At 42.2% G+C, this 19,885-nt stretch overlaps 1 protein-coding gene across 4 annotated transcripts in view; it reads left to right on the plus strand.

Annotated features, from left to right (window-relative positions):
• Positions 1-19,885, plus strand: part of CPVL (carboxypeptidase vitellogenic like) — a 114,567-nt gene that overhangs the window by 84,515 nt on the left and 10,167 nt on the right. For all 4 annotated transcript variants that reach the window (XM_081080316.1, XM_081080314.1, XM_081080317.1 and 1 more), the window contains one exon: positions 5,629-5,811. In XM_081080316.1, coding sequence (XP_080936442.1) covers positions 5,629-5,811 — 183 coding nt within the window. The remainder of the gene's footprint in view (positions 1-5,628; positions 5,812-19,885) is intronic.

Consider the following 19,885-nt stretch of genomic DNA (forward strand, 5'->3'; position numbering starts at 1 on the left):
TTAATTGGACAGTTAGTATATACCTGGGAAGCAGACAGCTTTACCTAGGTTACGTTGTGTGATTCTCTGAGTGAGGAAACGGAGCTCGAGACAGGCTGAGTGACTACATTAAGATAATCTTGCTAGTAAACGACAGGGCTAGGAGCCCAACCCAGCCACAGAGCTTGGGTTCTTAACTATAAACGTGTATCCTTCATTCCAGAGTCACACTTACCTTTAGGTTTGCTCCTTGCATGTGGAATTACAAACAGAATGTACCACCTGTTGAATGTGTTCTTTGGGGGGATAGTGACGTAGGCAGAGAGGCAGTGTAGAAAGCCCTCTTAGAAGCACACAGTTGGGACTCGGGCAGATCTGAAGTTGAATCTGTCACCAGTTGGCTCACCTCCTTGCTCCTCTGTCACCTAAAATAGGGTAAATAATCCCTGCCACTGCGGTGTTGTGAAATCGTGGATGTAAAATGGTTACAACATAATAAGAATGAAAGAGTTCAATTGTTATTCAAAAATGTCCTTGTAAAAAGCTATGCTTTTTACCACACTTTTCGAGCATCTAAGCATGGGGAAATTCCTTGTGACCTTGAGCCCCATGCTTCAGAACTAAAAGTTCCTTTAAAAGAGTAACTTATAAACTTAAGGCTTTGACTACCACAAAAATACTGCCAAGATGCCGTGCCCAATGTGTATAAAAGTCGTAGTGAAAGGCATGTTATTTCAGGAGTTTGAATATATAGAGTTCAGGTTTATCCTGGCTGGATTTCCTCCTGCTGTAAGCCTTTGTCTGAAAGCGTGAGATTGGTCACCAAGTATTGGACGCACAAAGACCATCCACATGCTCTGAAGGTTTACTTTAGAAGTGCTTTGTTAAATCAAGTCATTTTCAAATTATCAATCTGCTTGAGAAGGAGGAAAACCTAATACTTACTGAACTCTCCGTTTGTGACAGGCAGTGTACTAGGAGCTTTGTGCACATTTCATTCATTCTCACTACACTGAAGTGTAAGTCTGATCGTCTTCACGTCTAGGAAAGGGAACTGAAGCTCATGGAGGTGAAGCCTCGTGTCCAGGGCTTCCCGGTTTCTGCACCCTGGGGCATGTGTGCACCGGTCTGATGGTGCATGACTTTGGATTTCCAGCTTTTAGCAATAGAAACACCTCTGGTTACTTGAAGCATGAAAGGAATAGACATGGAAGACATGATAGGTCACAGAGTTCACAGAACAATTGAAGAACTGGAGTATGGAAAGATAGAGACCAGGGAAAATTCTGGGGATCCAGGTGGCAAAACTAATTCATCAGGGAACCCTGGGTGACTCTGCCCATTATTCAGATTCTAGGGAAAGAGCTTTTGAGTGCCCTCACTCAAGGTCACATGCCCATCCCTTGCGCAGAAGAGACAGAACACTGCTTGACAGTCTCCACTAGGGCTGTATCCTTTGAGGGAATGCGAGTACACTTACCAGGAGAAAGAAAAGTAGACCCAGGCAAGCAAAAGAACAGACGATCACGACACAGCATTACAGAAAGCCTGTAGAGACAGCCACTGACTAGACCCTGTAGGTGTTGATAGGTTTCATGGTAAGGGCTGTGGAAGGACAGAGTGTTAAGGGAGGTCCCTTCTCAGGGAGCTGATGCTATTTCACAGCTAGGTCATCACGGCCACTCCCTACACCCAAAGTGAGGCATCTGTCACCAGCTGGGTAATGCCTTTACACACATCCTTGTCCAGAGAACCAAAGTGAGAAATGACTGAGAGATGTCACCAGACTTGGACAAACAGACCAAGATTGTTTCTGAATTGGAGATGTGAACTATGACACACACAACCAACTCACCATTTCCACAGGCTTTTGGAAGCACTAAACATTTAGCTCTGGGGAGTCCGTAAATGCTTGTTGGTCTGAAGGAATTTAGTTGTAGTCTTAAGGAGTTCTAGGTAGAAGTTTGGAAACTTGGGATCTGGGGCACCTTCTGGCACCTCACTGCATCACAGTTTCCGAAAGTGGAGGTGGGTGATATAACCCTTCTCGTCCTGATGGTGAAGCAATGTGAGAATAAAGCCATGTGTACAGGAAAGCACTTCAAAAAGTGGAGAACATAATAAAAAATGCCTGTCTCATCTCTGCGTTTTGACAGGGGAAAAAAGATGCTTGTTATCCAGATCACCTAGTGCCATCTCTTACAAATGCTTGAATTCTGGAATGTGTTTATAAGAGCATCTATGAACAAACTGAAATTAGGCTTTTTACCTAATTGCCATGAAAAAGTGAGAGCCAGTAATATTTGAGTTTGCAGAAATGATTCCCCAATAAAGACCCATCTTTTGCCTAACAGAGATGCTTAACTTCTTGGTGTTATTATTTGTTTTATTATTTTTTCATTATAAAAGCATCCTAACCACACTTACTAGAAAACAGTCTAGTTAAAACAAATCATCCCCTCTTCCACTACCTTAACGACTAGTATTTTGATGTATTCTTTTCCCAAATTCGAGCATCTTTTTATAGTAATTATAAGGCACAAGTCATGGAATCATAGTTTTTCATTGATTTCTCAATAAGAAGTATTTTCCTATGTCTTCGCATAACCATCAATTTCAACAAGCTACACAGTTAGACCTCCAAGTACTAAAAGAAAGGAAAATTATCTGAAAGAAAAATCTTGTGCCTTTACTCCTGAACTGAGGCCTTACAGAGGACTAGAAAGGCAAGGGAAGAAACTGGTGTTTAGGGTGCTGCCAGGTAAACCAACTCCAACCAGCCCTTTCCTTACACCGTGTTTCCTTAGACTCGCTACTGAGAAGGGAAGTGTAGCTAAAAGCTGCATTCATTTCTGTCTCCTCTCTGTCTTTAGACCTTGTTGCTTAAAATACCAACCAGCCTCAGGGGGAGGGTTGCCCCAGACTGTCCCAGTTTTAGCCCAAAAGTTCTGCATCCTGGGAAATTCCTCAGCGCAGGGCAAACCGGGACAGTTGGTCACCCTACAAGGAAGAAATGGAGCAAATGTGTGCAGATCCTTCATAATTGCCCAACCTGTGGGGGTTTATGCCTTGTCGGAACTTCTCTGACCATCAGGATGTGGGGAGCCCACGTGTGTCTGTTGGCTTCAAACCACCCGCCCTTACACTCCACCCACCTGACTTCTCAGCTCACTGTCACTGAATCCTGCAATATCCCGCCCACTTTGCCACCCAGAGGCAACTGGATATTCCTTGGGGGGTGGGGGGGGTCTGACAAGAGTAAATGTGACATATGGATACAAGTAAAAGCTCTGGAATTTTTATAGTTAATGCTGGCAGCCTTAAATGCCAGATCTGAAATCACTTTGCTTGATCATTAATCTGATTTCTTTTTTGGTTTCATTTGACTTATGTGCCCTTTAGAAGTTAAAAATGATTTCCTTGCTTTGCCAAGGAAGCATTTCTATTTGCCCCCCAAAGTGGGTGTTCCCTACATCACATTCACAAAACTATGCAGTTCAGCCCTTCGCTGCCTCATTCCAGTTATAGTGCCCTTGTGTATGATGAGTCTGGAAGAACAGGGGACACAGCTCATGGATGGGCTTCAGTTCAATGCAGTTCAACAAACTAAAATGTATTCGAGTGCTGTACACCTAAGCCTGTTTTTGCTATAATCTGTGGATTTCCATCCCTTAACAATGAAATGAATCAAATGAAATCCCTTAAATCGATTTCAAAATATGCTGATAATAGTAAGGCAGTTAGGAGAGACACTGAAAGACACAAGCTTTTTGTTTAGTGGCCACTGAGAGGAAAACGCGAGATCCAATTGTGTGCTTGATGGGGAACCAGGATCTTTTCATTGACGTCCAGAAGAGGAATTACTTTATAGATGATTATCTTTGTAAATCAGCTATAATCAGGCCTTCCTAGAATGGGGAAGGATTTAAGCCTTGTTTGCTGGTACAGATCATATTTAATTGTTTCCATACCGTCGGCGACACAGCTGTAAGAGTTTTGCACGGGGCATAAGTATTCAAGGTCTTTGAGGCAATTTCTTTGTATACACAATGCAAATTTTTATTGCTATAGTGGAGTGGAGTTGTTCTTTTCTTTTTAAAGAGGCTTTAAATCGACCAGGATTTTTCCCTTTGGGTTTCTGCTTCAGCTTGTGGAGGTGGTGACGGTGACTGGATAACATGAAAGTCCCCACGTCCCAGCAGCAGAGGCCCAGGGCTCTTTCATCTTAGGCTGCGCTCTGGCCCACTGCTGCTTGAGGATTGGGAGTGTGTAACAGTCCTGGGCTTTTCAATTATGTGCAACCCTTTTAAGAAGCCTACTCCAGGAAGGCAGAGGTGGAAACACATGCAGCAAAACATTTTATATCCAAGTGGAGGGTGCAACCAAAGGTCTTCACTTGAGACAAACCAGAGTTGAGGAAAACCTCCTTGCTGGGGATAGAGTGACCATACCTTACGAGAATTAATATCATGTGATTGCATAAAAATAGCCTCAGGCGTAGAAAACAAAGGAGGAGGTTACTCAAATTTCTGTCACCTCATTAATCAACTGTATTCATTTTTTAAAGTTTCATTCCATATATGTGAATAGGCATACCTATTTTATTTAACCACTTACTGATTATGGAACTTTTAGATTGTCTTCAAGATTTCGTTGTCGTAAGACTAATGAATATAGTTATATAACTTTTTTATTCCTTTAGGCTTACTTTTATAAAATACATCCATTCCAAAGATTGGGTTTATGGGGACAAAGTTTCAACATTGAAAGTCTTTGTGTTGAAAATGGACCATTGCTTTCCTGAAGGGTAGTGCCACTTTACACTGTCCCTGTGGTGTCACAACTTCCTCAGCATTGGGATTATCTGAATTCTTTTCAAGTCAATTAAAACTGTTTTGGGAGAAAAGATAAGAGTTGCCTTCGAGTTCTTTCTACTATAATATCCCTCAATTTGGGGCGGGGGGTATGTGTTCTGGGAAAGAAAGGACAGTTCTCAATGTGGACAAATGGCTATCATAGTTAAAAAAAGATGTTGGAAGTTGCATGGCAAACATAGTTGTTGCCTCCCACAAGTAACAAATATGAGGCACCTGCATCTGTCCGTCTACCTCAAAAAATTATGGTTGCCACTGTGACATCCATGTGGGAGGGGAGAGCAACATGGATTAACAACCCCCAAGGGAATGGCCAACTCACCAGCTATTGCAGTGCCCGGAAGCGAACTTAATGAAATACAGGCCTCATGAAAATCCAAGGGTGTAGGATTCCTCAGTTTCACTAAAATGCTGTCACTACAGCCCTCTTCCTTAACACAGCTGTATATGATATCACTGGGATATACAGCATAAACATGTTTGCAACGGAGAGAAGTCTCTATGCAGATTCTTATGAAGAATCAATCTTTTGGCAAAATTCAATGGTTAACACAAGGCTTGAGTGTATTTCAGGTTGTTGGTGCACGTGCCCAACTGGAAGAAAATGCCCTCACTGATCTCCGGGGCTGGCTTCTCTGAACACTGCATCAGGGAAGCTCACGGTCCCCTTTTCCGTCTCTTGCGCCTCCTCATGCGCACACTTCCTATAACCTAGATAGAGTCTCTGACTTCACTTGCTGAATCCTGCGTTTTTACTGGGCTCAATTTCCTTTAGGTTCTCATCTACAATGGCCAACTGGACATCATCGTGGCTGCTCCCCTGATGGAACGCTCCTTGATGGCCATGAATTGGAAAGGATCCTGGGAATACAAGAAGGCAGAAAGAAAAGTTTGGAAGATCTTTAAATCTGATAAGGAAGTGGCTGGTTACGTGCGGCAAGTGGGTAACTTCTGTCAGGTATGAAAATGCTCTGTGGCTTGCAGGTTGTGGAAATGGGACAGTGAGGTTTACATCAAAGCTTGAATACCCAGAAGGCATGGCTGGCCTTAAGCAGAGTCACACTCCAGCCAGAATGTGTCTTCTGTGGTCCCACTTTCCACAGAGATGACCGGTCTGAGTTCGTATTAAAGGGCATCAGACTTAATATAAAACAAGACAAAAATGGAGGTATTGTTCAAGACATGAGATAACAATCAAAAAGACAATACTCAGCCCTAAAAGGTGAATCATTAATGAGAGAATTAGTCTATTTGGGAACAGAGGGGAGCTTGAACATATTATTGGACGACGGTTCAATGAAATGTCCTCTGGCAAATCTGTGATCACACTTGTATTTTACACATAGAGCCCAGGGCAAAATCCCTCTAGCTGATGCCCCGAGTGCGACCTCCGCTGTATGGGTCAGACATTGTTCCTGGTCAGGCCTGTCCAATGAGCCTCAGGTTTGCAGGTCTCAGGCCTTCAACGATAAATAGGGCTTCTTCAATGATTACATGACGGTTAACATGCTTCACCTGCAGAAAGCGTTTGGAGAAATTAAGAAAGCTCGGTAAGCTTTTGCTTAGTCAAGAGGAGAAATTTAAATCTTCCAGACTTGATCTTTTTTTTCCCCACGCTTTTTTATTTGCGGCAACATTGGGACCTCAATTCTGTACCTCTGGGTATTTGGAATTATAGCTTTCTAAATGCTGGAGTTTTCCATTAGGCAAATCTATGGTCCAAATAGAAATTAATCAGAGGCATGCTACCTTACACGTATAGTGCTTTGGGATGATAAATTAGAGTTCACAAAGAGTTTCGTAAGGGATCACTGGGTTATGACATACATTACTCATTTATGTTAGAAGAAATGGTGGGTCAAGTAAAATTATGGGTGTTTTAATGTAGAAAGCATACCTCTGCTTCCCTACCCCAGTCATTCTAACCACTAAATCACATGTAAGACATTTAAATATTGCACGAAATGTTAACTACCTTGGACAAAGGAAACCGTTGAAAGACATATTTCTGGACTCATGTGAGAGGAAACTCTACCTTGGAAAAGTTATAACATTATAGTTTCTAAATCAAGATAACTTAGACCAAAGAATGAAACACTGGTAGCATTACAAACTAAATGACTCAACAGAAATAATTCTGGCAGTACATATAGAGGGTGCCAAAAAAAATGTATACACATTTTAAGAAAGGAAAAAATTATTAAAATTGTAATACTTAATATGTGCTATTAACAAAAGATGAATACAAAGTCACATTTGACTTCTGCAATGACAAGAGGTGCTCAAAGTGGTTACATCAGTGTCCAGACACTTCTGATTATGGCGAACTACTGCTTGAGCAACGTTGACCAAAGTGTCTTCTTGTATACATGTTTTTTTGGCATCCCTGGTATATATTAGGTCCAAAAATGGGACCAGGGAAGGACAGAAAGAAGAGTGCATGGGGAGAAGATGGAAAGTGCGGTGTCAATATCAGTTCTTGCCTCCCCAAAGCTGCATTCAGGTTTCCAGCCCCTAAACTGCAACTTTATGGTAGTTCATAGGTTTTGTAGCCTCTTGGCCCCTGAATCAACTATTGTTTTCATGGGGAGAGGTCTACCGAATGTCACACTCAGCTTGTTGCCCTTCCCTTCACTTTGAAAGCCTGGCCCTTTGTGGTAGGCAGAATAATGGGCCCCCAAAGTAGCCCTCTTCCTGATCTCTGGAGTCTGTGAGCATATCATATGGGAAGAAGGGATTAAGGGGCTACATATGGAAATAAGATTGCTACTCATCTGACCCAGAGATGGGAGATTCTTCTGGGTTATCCGGAGGAGGCTAGTTTCATGACAAAGGCCCTTATAAGTGAATGAGGGAGGCAGATGAGTCAGAGTTAGAGGGAGAGGTGAAGATGATAACCGCTGGCTTTGAAGATAGAGGAAGCAACCTGGATGCAAAGAATGCAGGCACCTTCTAGAAGCAGAAAAGGCCAGGAAACGGACTCTCCCCTGGGGTCTCCCGAAGGAACAGAGCCCTCCCAACATCTTGATTTTGGTCCAGTAAGACCATTTCGGACTTCTGACCTCCAGAATTACATGTTATAGACGTTTACATGGTTTTAAGGCACTAAATGTGTGGTACTTTGTTATGGCAACAATAGGAAACTAAAGCACCCCTCGTGCCTGAGTAAATCTTCAGGACTTTCAGATGGATGTGTGCAGTATTTTGTCCAGCTTTTCTAGTTGTCCATAGAAGGAGGATTGAGAGCAACACATCTGCCTGCCAGGATAAGATGTGGCACTGGCTGCTCTGTCTTTTTTTTTTTAACATTATACCACAGGTATGTTCAAAGTTACAGTATAGATTCTTACTTACCTTTAAATGATATTCCATTGAATTCACATAATTAATCTTCGTTAATTCTCCTCTTGTTGGTCATTTCATATGTGTTTCAGCAGTTTCGATCTACATCCACTATTTAAATAAATCAGTCAACAGATATACTATGATGTTTTGTGTGCAAAATAACAAAAGAGAAAAAGGAACAGAAAATATGGCAATAAAAAGCATCACAGGGGTGGGCTCTTCTACCTGTATTTGTGTTCGATAACGATGAAGCTAGTTTGGGCTCCTTGAGCACTAAATATATGCCAGACGTTATGATCGGTACGTCGTGGATATTATCAGAACAGCCTTGCACATTGCGTGATACCTTTTCCATTTCACACAGGAGGAAATAGACTCTGAGAAGGTAAAGAATGAATCCAGTATCATCCAATGACAGATTGGGATTCAAACTTGATTCAGTTTGCTCGCGTAGCCTGTTTGCCTGTGTCTGTTGTATCGCCCCTGATATTTAATTCCCAGCAAAGTGGGGAATGTTAAAAATCTTGTTTGATTTTTTTCATATGTCTGGAAGCTATTTGTTAGGTGTCCCTCAGGTGCAGTATAAAAGAGATACTTGCCAATACTCCTAAGGGTTTAAACATACCTCCAGCAACATGTTAGAGAGAGCACAAAGATAGTTTGTGGCTGGAATCAAAGAAATATTAGTTTAATAATAAAATGCCCAGATGTTTTTATTTCTGACTGTATCCTCCCATTCTGACCAGGTGGTCTGGCTGCTACAAGGTCAGCAGGATTAATATGATAAAGTCCCTTCTATCAAGGAGCTTTTACTCAAAGGAAGGAAGGGATAAAGGCAGACAAGAAGGAAATATATACATTATTAAATAAGATAAGGTCAGAAAATAAAACTGGATGATGAGAAAGAGCCTCAGTGGCAGGTGGTGCAGACACTAATTTGGATGGTGGGTGTAACCAAGAAGGCTTTCTGCAGAGGTGAGATACTAGGGGGTCGCCACGTGCAAAAGTGGGTAAGAGTTTCTGTGCAGAGAACGTCAAAATGTGCTAAGAGGCACCAACAAGCTGGATGTAACTGAGGAAAGGAAGGAGAACCAGTGAGATTGGGGTGTGGTAAGGAGTAGGGAAAGAGAGGAGATAAAGCTGGAGATTCGGCTGTGGCCACGTCATGTGGGTCCTTGTGGGTCAGGGTAGAATTAGGATCCAGAGAGCTAGTCATCTCCCATATGATCACACACACACACACACACACACACAATACATACAAATACATACATACATACATAGATTCTGTCTTCTGGAACTTGATTACACCTTAGCCAGTGGATTGAGAGCTGAACTAGAAGTCTTCACTTCTTGCTCTGGTCCAGGATCCTTTCCAGTTCAAATTCTGAAAGTCTTCGTGTTATCCTCTTTGGTATCATGACGTTAACATACAAACCCTTACGTGGGATCTTTTCTCCTACAAGAAAAAATTTGCTTTGTTGTCGACATCTTTCTGTCTGAGGGAATTTTTTACTTCAACCATTGATAATTGTTACTGAATTGAACTGTGTACCATATTTGGTTATATATGCATACGAGTATGTGTCTTTGTATGTCTGTGTATTTACACACATGATCTATAACGTATGTTGAAACTGCATGAGTGTTTGAGTCAGGAGGACCACGATTTGCGTTCTGAATCTTCTATTTAATAGCTGTATGACCTTGGACAAGTTTCTTACCTCTCTGGGCCCCAATTTCACCTCCTAAAAAATAGGGATAGTAATAGTACCTACTTGCTATGGACTGAATTGTGTCTCCCCAAATTCATATGTTAACACCCTAACCTATGATGTGACTTTGAGAGACAGGACTGCTCTCTAAGGGATAGAGATAACTAAGGGTAAATGAGGTCATAAGGACAGGACTCTGATCCTTAAAGGCTAATCCCATAGATGGGATTAGTGTCTTCAGAAGGAGAGACACCAGAGAGAGAGAGCTTGTGCCCTCTCTCCCTGTTGTATCTCTCTCTCTCTCTCTCTCTCTGTCCCTCTCTATCTCTCTCTCGCTCCCCCCCCCCCATATGAAGACACAGCAAAAAAGCAGTCTTCTGTGAGCCAGAAACCAAATGGGCTACCACCTTGATTTTGGACTTCTCAACTTCAGAACTGTGAGAAAGATTTCTTTTAAGAACAACAGTCTATGGCATCTTCATAGGATTGTTGAGGGGATTCAATAAACTAATAAGTTTCAAGCAGTAGCTGACTCATAGCGAATGTTTGCAGGTATTTTTGTCATTATTATCACTTATAAGAATATATATAACAAAAGGTAAATGATACATAGGAAAAGTCAAGATCAGGGAAAATGTTTGATTAAAAATCAACCTTTAGGGGAATGTGGAAATAGTAAGATTTAGGCCATGAAGGGCAAACATGAATGTTGAGCTGCCAGAGTGCAGTGGCCATGTCACTCGTCCTTTTGTCTGTTGCACGGCTTTAGAGGGAGGATCCCACCAGAACACTCAGCGTGTCCTCCAGACCCTCTGATGGCTGCCTCTACCGCTTGTTGTGTGACGTCCCCAGCCCAGCCTCGGGAACGCTGCAGTGCCCGGCTTTGCCCATGTGTCCTGCTCAGCTCTGTGCATTCAGCTTGGGAGGCCAGCCAGATTGCAGCTGCAGGACACCCTGTGCCACAGAGGTGGGAAAAGGGATTGGCCGCCACTCAGAAACTTGTGGCAAATATCACACGAAGCCCGCTGCCTCCTCTCGTGAATGCAAAACACATTGAGAGATGAGATGGCACTTCTCTGGCTGCCAAAAAAACGGGTAACAACAGCGGCAAGGCCCACATGTGTTTGTGATAGGGAGCGTTTCACCACGCGGCAAAGGATCCGCATTTTATGTAGGCGACTTAAAAATGTTGGCGAGCTCCCGCCCCCTTAAAGCCTCAGCATAGGATCGGGGGTAGAGTGTGGACATGAGGGCGGAATGAATGAGGGAAAAGAGCTCCCGTGTTAACAAAGGCATTCTCTGTGAGTCTTAGAGTGAGGATACTGTCCAAACGTCAAGCGTCTGATAATGAAAAAAAAACCAGACCTTAGCCATGGACTTGCTTTTCAGCATGAGACACACAAAACAGAAGCATGTGTATGTGTCTGCCAAAAAAGAAACCTCACTCTCTGCCAAACTCCACAGCTCTTAATTTAAAAATCGAAACCCAAGTAGACTTGTCTTCAGATGGTTGCTTAAAATGTCCACTTAAAGGGATGACAGCTCTCCCCAGGGAGCAATGGGGTCCTGAGAGAGGGAGCAGGTGTCCCCAGGTTGTCCCACCAAGCGATGCCTGGGGAGACCAAGGGCCGCTCTGGCTCGCCTTCGGAGTGAGTGAAAAACAGGTGTCGTTTGTTGTCCCTTGCTGGTCCTGGCCTAGAGGTAGCAAGGCTTTCTAAGGTACCTGCACCAGTCTAGGAATCGGACAGGGCCTTGGTGTCATCTGGGTAGTAGCCTTTTCTGAGCCTTCGTTTGTTTATCTGTAAAATGCCAAGATCGGACTGAGTTATCGCTAAGGTATCTTCTAAGAAAGATCGGAAATATCCATTTTTCGTTAACTCCCAGAGGGACTCCGTTAGCAGGACATACAGAACAGTATAGTGGCCTTCAGAGCATACATTTATATGTATAGCTATGTACACACACACCTGCTGTCTATACACACACACCTCACGGGTATTGACTCTGGTGAGTATGTGTATATATGTATGTGTATGTACGTATGTAAGTAAGTATATATGTGTGTACATGTGTGTGTGGGTATGTGTGTGTGTCTGTGTGTGTAGAAATATGTTGACTTAATAGTGTTATAATATAGGTCAGAGGTCTGATCTTCTTTTCTCCTTGGCAGTAGCAACCCATGGCCGTCACTACTGAGGCCACCCTGCTGCTCCCTTTTGGGTCTTTTGTTCCCCTTCTCTGTCAGAGTTGCTGTTCATGATCTCTTTTGATGTTCTCACAGCTTTTGAAATGCAGAATGTTTTGTTCTTACATCACTGAGTCGTCATTTCAACCCCAAAGAAGTTTTGACTCCATATTTAGAAATATGAAATTGTAGTCAGAATACTGGCAATGCTGATGAATTTCTTAAAGGACATTTTTCTAGAACAAACTTCATGAAGCTAAATTTTCTGACAAAAGCGTTTAAACCATTTCAAATTTTTCTATCTTTATTCCACTGAAATATTTTTGTTGAGGCTAATTATTTTCCATATGTACATTGAAAGAGAAGTTGGAGTCACTGGTCAGTTTTCATGCTTCTCAAATCTCAGTAGCTGTAGCTTCTGCTCTTACGACTTTTGCATAATTTCCAAGTCTGTTTTTCCTGACTGCAGTTTAAGTCATTGTGTTTTCATTATCAGTATCAATTCAATTTATTCAATAATTTCAGGATGGATTATCTCAGCTAGGTAACATTTTACAGCTGGAACAAATTTTAGATTTAATTTTCCAGATGGAGAAACTGAAGCCCAGAAGTTAAGTGACTGTCTCAAAGTCCCCTACCCATTTCAGGTCGGAGCTGAGATTAGATTCCAGGCCTCCTGGCTTCCAGCCCAGTGGTTTTCTGCTTCACAAGACTATTCACCTCGGGAATGACACATTGGCAACCGTATGCTAGTATAGTTAATATTGGAACCTGCATACACGTCTGTCCTAGTGACAGCAGGCCTGCGAAATAATGTATTCAACATCCAGAGTTAGCTCTGAAGTCACACGCGTGTGCCCACCTCCTATAGATAGAGTATTGGGGTTTTTTGAAAGGTACTAAAGCCTAGTTGATGATGAGGCCAGGTTCATCTGGTGTAAAGAAAAGGTATGGCTTTATCTGTGAACTTTTGATATGAATAAAAGAACAGATGCTAAAATTGGCTAAAATGAGCAGAGAAAACATGGTAGGTGGAGACTTGGAGTGAGATTATACAGGGCTGAGCACAGGCAGAGGGCACAGTCTGGTTTTTAGTCTGGAGCCTGAAGAATGAAAGCTGGAAGAGAAACTCAAATGTGATCGTATGGCCATGGTGATTGGCAAAGGGGTGAGTGTTTGTTGTTTAAGCAGTGGGGAGCCACTGAAGGTTTGGGGGTTTTCCTTTCCAGTTTTGTTTTTATTTATTGTGGTAAAACATAGAACATAAAATTTAGCATCTTAACCAGTTTAAGTGTACAGCTCAGCGGCATTAAATACATTCACATGCAGCCATCACCACTATCCATCTCCATAGCTCTTTTCATCTCATAAAACTAAAACTCTGTCCCATTAAATCCTGACTCCCCATTCCCTCCCCTAACCCCAGACAACCACCATTCTACTTTCTGTCTCTATGAATTTAACCACTCTAAGTATCACCTATAAGTGAAGCATACAATATTGTGTTTCCCCGAAAATAAGACCTAGCCGGACAATCAGCTCTAATGCGTCTTTTGGAGCAAAAATTAATATATTGAATATATTAATATATTCATTTTATTCATTTATTCAGTTCATTTATTCAATTAATATAGTGAATAAGTTGAATTGATACTGATAATTATATAAGACCCGGTCTTATAGTAAAATAAGACCCGGTCTTACATTAATTTTTGCTGCAAAAGACCCATTAGAGCTGCTTGTCCGGCTAGGTCTTATTTTCAGGGAAACACGGTGCATGTCACCATGGAAAGTTTTTAAGTGTACTTGCAAAGCTGTCATTCGAGAAGTTTAAAATGGCAGCAAGAGGGTGAATTCAAGGTGGAGAGAGGTCAGGGGAGGGGCATCTCTGGGAACTACAGAGAATGTTAGGAGCTTTATTGGAAGAAGATTCTCGTCCTACTTCCTCAGACTGCCTTCTTGATGCTTGATTCCGAAATAGAGATGGGGCGGGGGGTGGGGCAGATAAGCTTCAGAATGGCCACGCTGTGAGGACCCATTCCTGTTCTAGAGGCAGTGTTTACTATGTAGCCGGACCAACTTAAAAGCTAAGTATCTACAAGAAGAGCCGGGCATGCTGGTGTCATACTAGTGCTCTCCTCAGGCGGCCACAGGAGCCACTTCCAGTTCCCTGAAGCACAAGCTATGACTTCACCTTGACTCAGACAGGGTTTGGCTTAGGGCGACCGCAGGCGGGTAGCCAGCCGACCCTCTCCGAGGGGGCTTTTTCCTGAGTTTCCAATAGGAATCAGACCTTCAGCTAGAGGTTACGTCCAGATAAACCAAAGGGAAGGAGCCTGCCACCTTCAAAGCTGAAAGGTTTTGGAGAGCCATGACCAATGGTAGGTGGTCTGGTGTAATGCGAGGAAGGTAGACGGTGGAGTCGATAAACCTGGTTTGAATTTCAGGTCTGTCACTTACTAGCTCTGGGCTGGTTCCTGGTTCTGTAAGAGGTCGATTACTTCATGGGAATATTTGCAAGCCCTCGGGCAGACCTGTGGTCTGCCACACCCTTTTTTATCCACAGTTTTGTGGAATGCTAGTAGCTCGCTAGCTGCTCGCATGTGATTGTATGTATTAATTTATAAATGAGGAAACAGAAGTTTCACCTGAGAGAGTTGTTTAAGGCTTCAACTAGTAGTAGTAGCTGAAATGTGACGATCCAAATCAACCTTTCCCCTGTACCTCGGTGCCTTTGAGTACCTGAGAGGGCAGTGGAGTGGGAGGGATGGAATACGCTGCTTGGCAGGATCTAGGCTACCTGTCTGCCCTTGGGGGGTGTCTGTGGTGGTGGTGACAAAGATGGGGGTGGAGTGCTGGTGATGGACAGTATTTGGCAGCACATCTAATCCACATGGAATGACTTGTCCCCTAAAGGAAAGGGGAGTGCCTACAAGAAGGAGAAGGATGGAGAAAGAATGGTGTGCAGCCAGAAAGCATAGCCACAGCTTCCTAATTGTGCTTTTCTAAAACTAACCTTAACTTTATTTTGTTTCTTTGACTACACACTCACAACTAAAAACAATGGAGAAAAGAATAACCACAGTCCTTGGAGCAACAGGGAAGGTCAGACTAGGTATTTGAATGTTTCCACAGATAATCCACAGAAGAAATGGCAGAGAGCTGGCTATCTGCCTTTGTGGGACTTCCTGCTGACCATTCTTCTCTTCCTTTTTTTAAAATTTTAAACAGTTGTAGGAGAATTATGAACTCTTTCTGAAGGAAATGCCAGTTCCAGAAAGGTCTTCAGCATGTCCTGGCTTGCATTGACAAAATCACAATAAGCAAATAGCAATAAATGTGACTTTTGCATTGGACTGGTTGAGAGGGGATGAGAAGTTAAGACAATGTTTAATGGAGGAAAGTAACTGTAAAACAGATTTGAGACAATGATTACCAAATGCAGCTAATTCCCTGGGGAAATGTTTTGGCTTTGTTACAGAAACTGTTCAACAGACTCTTCCTCTCTCTCCCAGCTCTGTTCCCTTCTACAAAGAGGGAAGTCCTGATTTATGGTTCTTTGTCTCCATCTTCTAGACCTGGAGAAAGTCCTTCTGTCCATTTGGGGGATTTAGACTGTGGGCAGAAAGCCAGAACATAGCAATCAAACCACATGCCCACGTCCTCAATAACAAGAGTTGTTGTCATCAGAGAGCTTCATGGCAGTCACAGATTAGGCTCTCCAGTAGCAGGCATTGAGGCAAAGTTTGGGGTACATGATGTTTATTAGGGATTGACACCTGTAAAATTAAGGAGCAGGAAACAGAATAGGCAGAGAAGGAAATCAAACTGTGATACAGGCCTGGCAAACCTTGGCCAACCTTGCAGGCAGTGCTAGAGACAGAGATTATTTTCCATCAGAGTGTCCCACATCAGACCAAAATGACCGCCTGCCTCACTCAGTCACCAAATGTGGGTTACCACAGGGCAGGCATCATCTTGGGAAAGGCTTCTCTCTGCAGCTGACTCAGACTCTGGAGGAGCTGACAACTGGAGGCCGTCTGCTGACTGGACCCCCCACAACTGGGCAGTAAGTCCATCCCTGAAGGGGGATCTGAGGGTGCCTCCCTATGTCTACCACAACGGCCACCCAGATGATGTAGTTGCAAGCTCTCAGGGTTGGGGCGGGGCCGGGGAAGACAGCAGCAGGAGCTGGGAGTTCGCCAAAGACCACATGGGATATGGGTCTTCCTTTGTTTGCACAATGTAAGATTTTGCCTAAGCTCTCCATGTAAGTATGTCTCCTGCCTGCATTAGAAAGATGGAGCAGCCTTGCTTTTCAATTCATATCAGGCTTCCAAGATCTTTCAGGAAAAAGAATGAAGAATTGTCAGTAATTTATTTTCCAGTTATTTATTACTATTACAGAATAAGAAGTCACATGAAAACTTAGGGTCTTAACACGACAATGTATTATTTCTGACAGTTATGTGGGTGGAATGGGCTCCGTGAGGTGGTTATTCTGCTTTACATGAGGTAGACTGAGGTCACACATGAGGCTGCGTTCAGCAGGGAGTTTGGCAAAAGATTCCAGTCCTTTTGAGGCCAGGGTTCAAAAGTTCCAGAATGTTGTTTCCATTGCATTCTCTGGGTCAAAGCAAACCACAGAGCAAGGACAGATTCATCGTGATGGGAAGAATGGCAAAGAACTTGGGACCTTTGTTAATCCGCACATTTCCTAAATCAGTGTCTTTCAATCTTTATAGATTCCCAAGCCCTGTCTCCAGCTATTCTGACTTTATTGGTCTAGGATAGGACCTGATCATCAATGTTTAAGCATCTTAGGGAATTCTAATATGTAGCAGGTTTGGGGGGACCCAAAATTGTGATGTCTTTTGTCCCTCTGTTGATGCTGAAATGGCCTCCAACTTGCAGGAACCCTGTGTGGCTTATGTTTGGATAAACTTCCGTTCTGACACCTAAAGTGCTTTCTAAATCCTGACCTATTTTACTTACTTCCAGGCCAACCAGAAACCTGAGAGCATGGTTTTACTCCTAACAAACCAGCCATTGATCTGAAGCATCACATTTAGAAAAGTGTCCTCTCGTCCACAGTGTCTACTGCTGTGGCTCTGGTACTCTGCAATCGTCAGCCAAAACCTGACGCTAAATTTTAGACCTCAGTCCCTGCCATGCATTGTAGGTTTACAAGTGGTCTTTGTTCCTCTCAAAACACTGATAGACCACTGGTAATTTAGACTTGGAGAAAACCTCTTTTATTTATTCAAAACATCAGCTTCCTTTTCCCAACAGAGTTTTGCCCTGTACTAAAATAATATGATCCTCGTGTGCAAACTCTGTAGGTAGTAGTGTGTCTTTGTTACTTTCAAAAAAAAAAAAAAAGAAAAAAAGAAGAAAAGATACAACCAGATCAAGCAGGATCTGTTGTAAACACCATCCAGAGGGGTCCTTAGCAGAGATGTCCACCAATCACAGTGAACTTATTTCTGGGTATTACTTATTATTTGTTTAAGGACACTGATTATTGATCAAATGCTTAATGGATTGATTAATTCCATGTCAAAGTAAAAATAAAAATGCATCGATGTAGACCGAAGCCTTGTCAGGAATTAACCTAACACTTCCATGAGGTAATTGTTAGGTTATTTCGTAAGGGTTCCTAATCTGGGGGTACAGGCCTGTGGTTCAGATTCAAGGGGTCAGTGAACTTAGAAGGGAAAAGAATTGCATTTTTATTTTTACCAACTTCTAACCAAAACAGCATTTCCTGCCATTATGAATTATGGGATTAGCATTTCCTGCCATTATGAAGGTAGGCAGCAATCCATAGCTGCGTTCCCAGTACCTTTGACTTTCTCACTGATAGAAAGCAGAAATGCTTTCATATCAAATACACACGGGATCAGAAATACCCCGAAATAACATTTATGACCATCATGACTTTAAAATTACAGCAGTTAGCAACCCGCTGGTTACTCCTATTGAATGTGTTCATACAGAAGTACATTGATATATCACAAATTTGTTTTTTACATGGATAATTTCAATGCAATGGCTTTATTTGTAATCTATTTTATTTATATATACATATATTATGTATTATATAGAGAGGGAGTGCCAAAATATATACACATTTTAAGAAAGGAAAAAACTATTAAAGTTATAATAATATATACTGATAACAAAAGATGAATACAAGTCATGTGTTTATATTTTTTTGGCCCCTCGGTATATAGACTTATACATAGAGGGTATGTAAAAACATTATTCTGAGAGGTGTTGATAGGCTCCACTAGAGAGCCACAGGGGTCCATGGCACAAAAAGACCAAGAACCCATATGTTAGACTATTTGAATTGTTGAAAGTAATTGGTAGACCATCCCCAACCCAACGACAGACCACCTTTGGTGACCCCAGACTGAGGGGTTATGAGTTTAGCTATCAAATAGACTTGAGTTTTACTTCTAGTTTATTACCTTGGCAATTCTAATGACCTGTGTCACCATACTCAAGTGACATTACAATATAGGGATTAAGGGACTGGATACTGTGTTAGACTTGGATTAGCTCCCTGTTCTTCCATTTCTAGCTGTGTGACCTTGGGCAAATTACTTAACCTCTCCAAGATGTTCTCATCTGTGACGTGGGGATAATATTAATACCCACCTCCTCATGGGAGCATTAATATTTAGGATTCATTGAGATCGTGCTTATTACACATTACCTTCTCCCTGGCACCTAGTCAGCATGTAATAAATATTTATTCCTATTGCCCTTACTGATCTCTCTCCTAGCATTAATGTGTTTTCACAGGGCAAGAAGTTCTCCCCCTGTGTAACAGGGTCCTTAAGACCTACTGTGCTGTAAAGGCTCAAATGATGAAATGGGCCAAATAGTATTTATCAGACAGACCTGGAACTAGTGCAGTTGTATCCAGTTTTAACTTCACTGTAACAAGGAAACTGTCTTGGTGAGAGGTGCAAGAAGTAGAGAGGGCTACGGAGGTCTTCCACATTTTGCTGTGTGGCAGTCTAATAATAGTAAATGAAAGTGGCTAAATTGAATAATGAGATGTTTGAAAGCATTGGGTTCCTTCTAGTTGAACAATAATCTGAACCACCCCGGTTGACAATAAATGGAGCATCTAGCATTTCTGTTTTTGTTTTACCTTTTGTACTTACCTTCTAATGCATGGAAACATGGAAGAAGGGGAATATAGGAATTTAGATTTAGAGAGTAAAAAACAATCTATCAAAAAGAAAAGAAAAGAAAACCCCAAGTATTTGGCAACTTGCTTTTCTGCAGTCCAGCATGGAGATGTGGGTGTTTGTTTTTGTTCCTAATATTTATTTTTTTGTGCAGCAACTGAAGTCCCAAGATTTAGATTCTGGCACCAGCTCTGTCTTAAAGCTGCTTACCAAAGGGCGTCCTTCCCATGTTTGCCTTTGTTTCCGTTCAATTGCTTCTCTGTATCCTCCCCACTTACTTTTTTTAGAGGTATGGCCCATCTCATCATCTCTGTGTTGGGCAGAAGAAAATAGCATGATAGAAAACATGTTAAATTTCTTAAAGATTTATTTTTGTGAGGTTTACAGCCTCAGTAGGTAGTTTTTCTTTTCAGTTTTTTAAATTAAAAATTGAATAATAACCAAAGAATATGTATAATACGTGTGTAAGGTAAAACAAACAATGATAAACGAACAGCCTTGTACTTACTACCTAGTTTAAGAAATGCAGCATTACCAGGAGCTCGCCCTCCCCAACTCCCTCCCCTTTCCTCATTACCC

Source organism: Rhinolophus hipposideros, assembly GCF_964194185.1.
Source record: "Rhinolophus hipposideros genome assembly, chromosome: 18".
NCBI lineage: Eukaryota > Metazoa > Chordata > Mammalia > Chiroptera > Rhinolophidae > Rhinolophus > Rhinolophus hipposideros.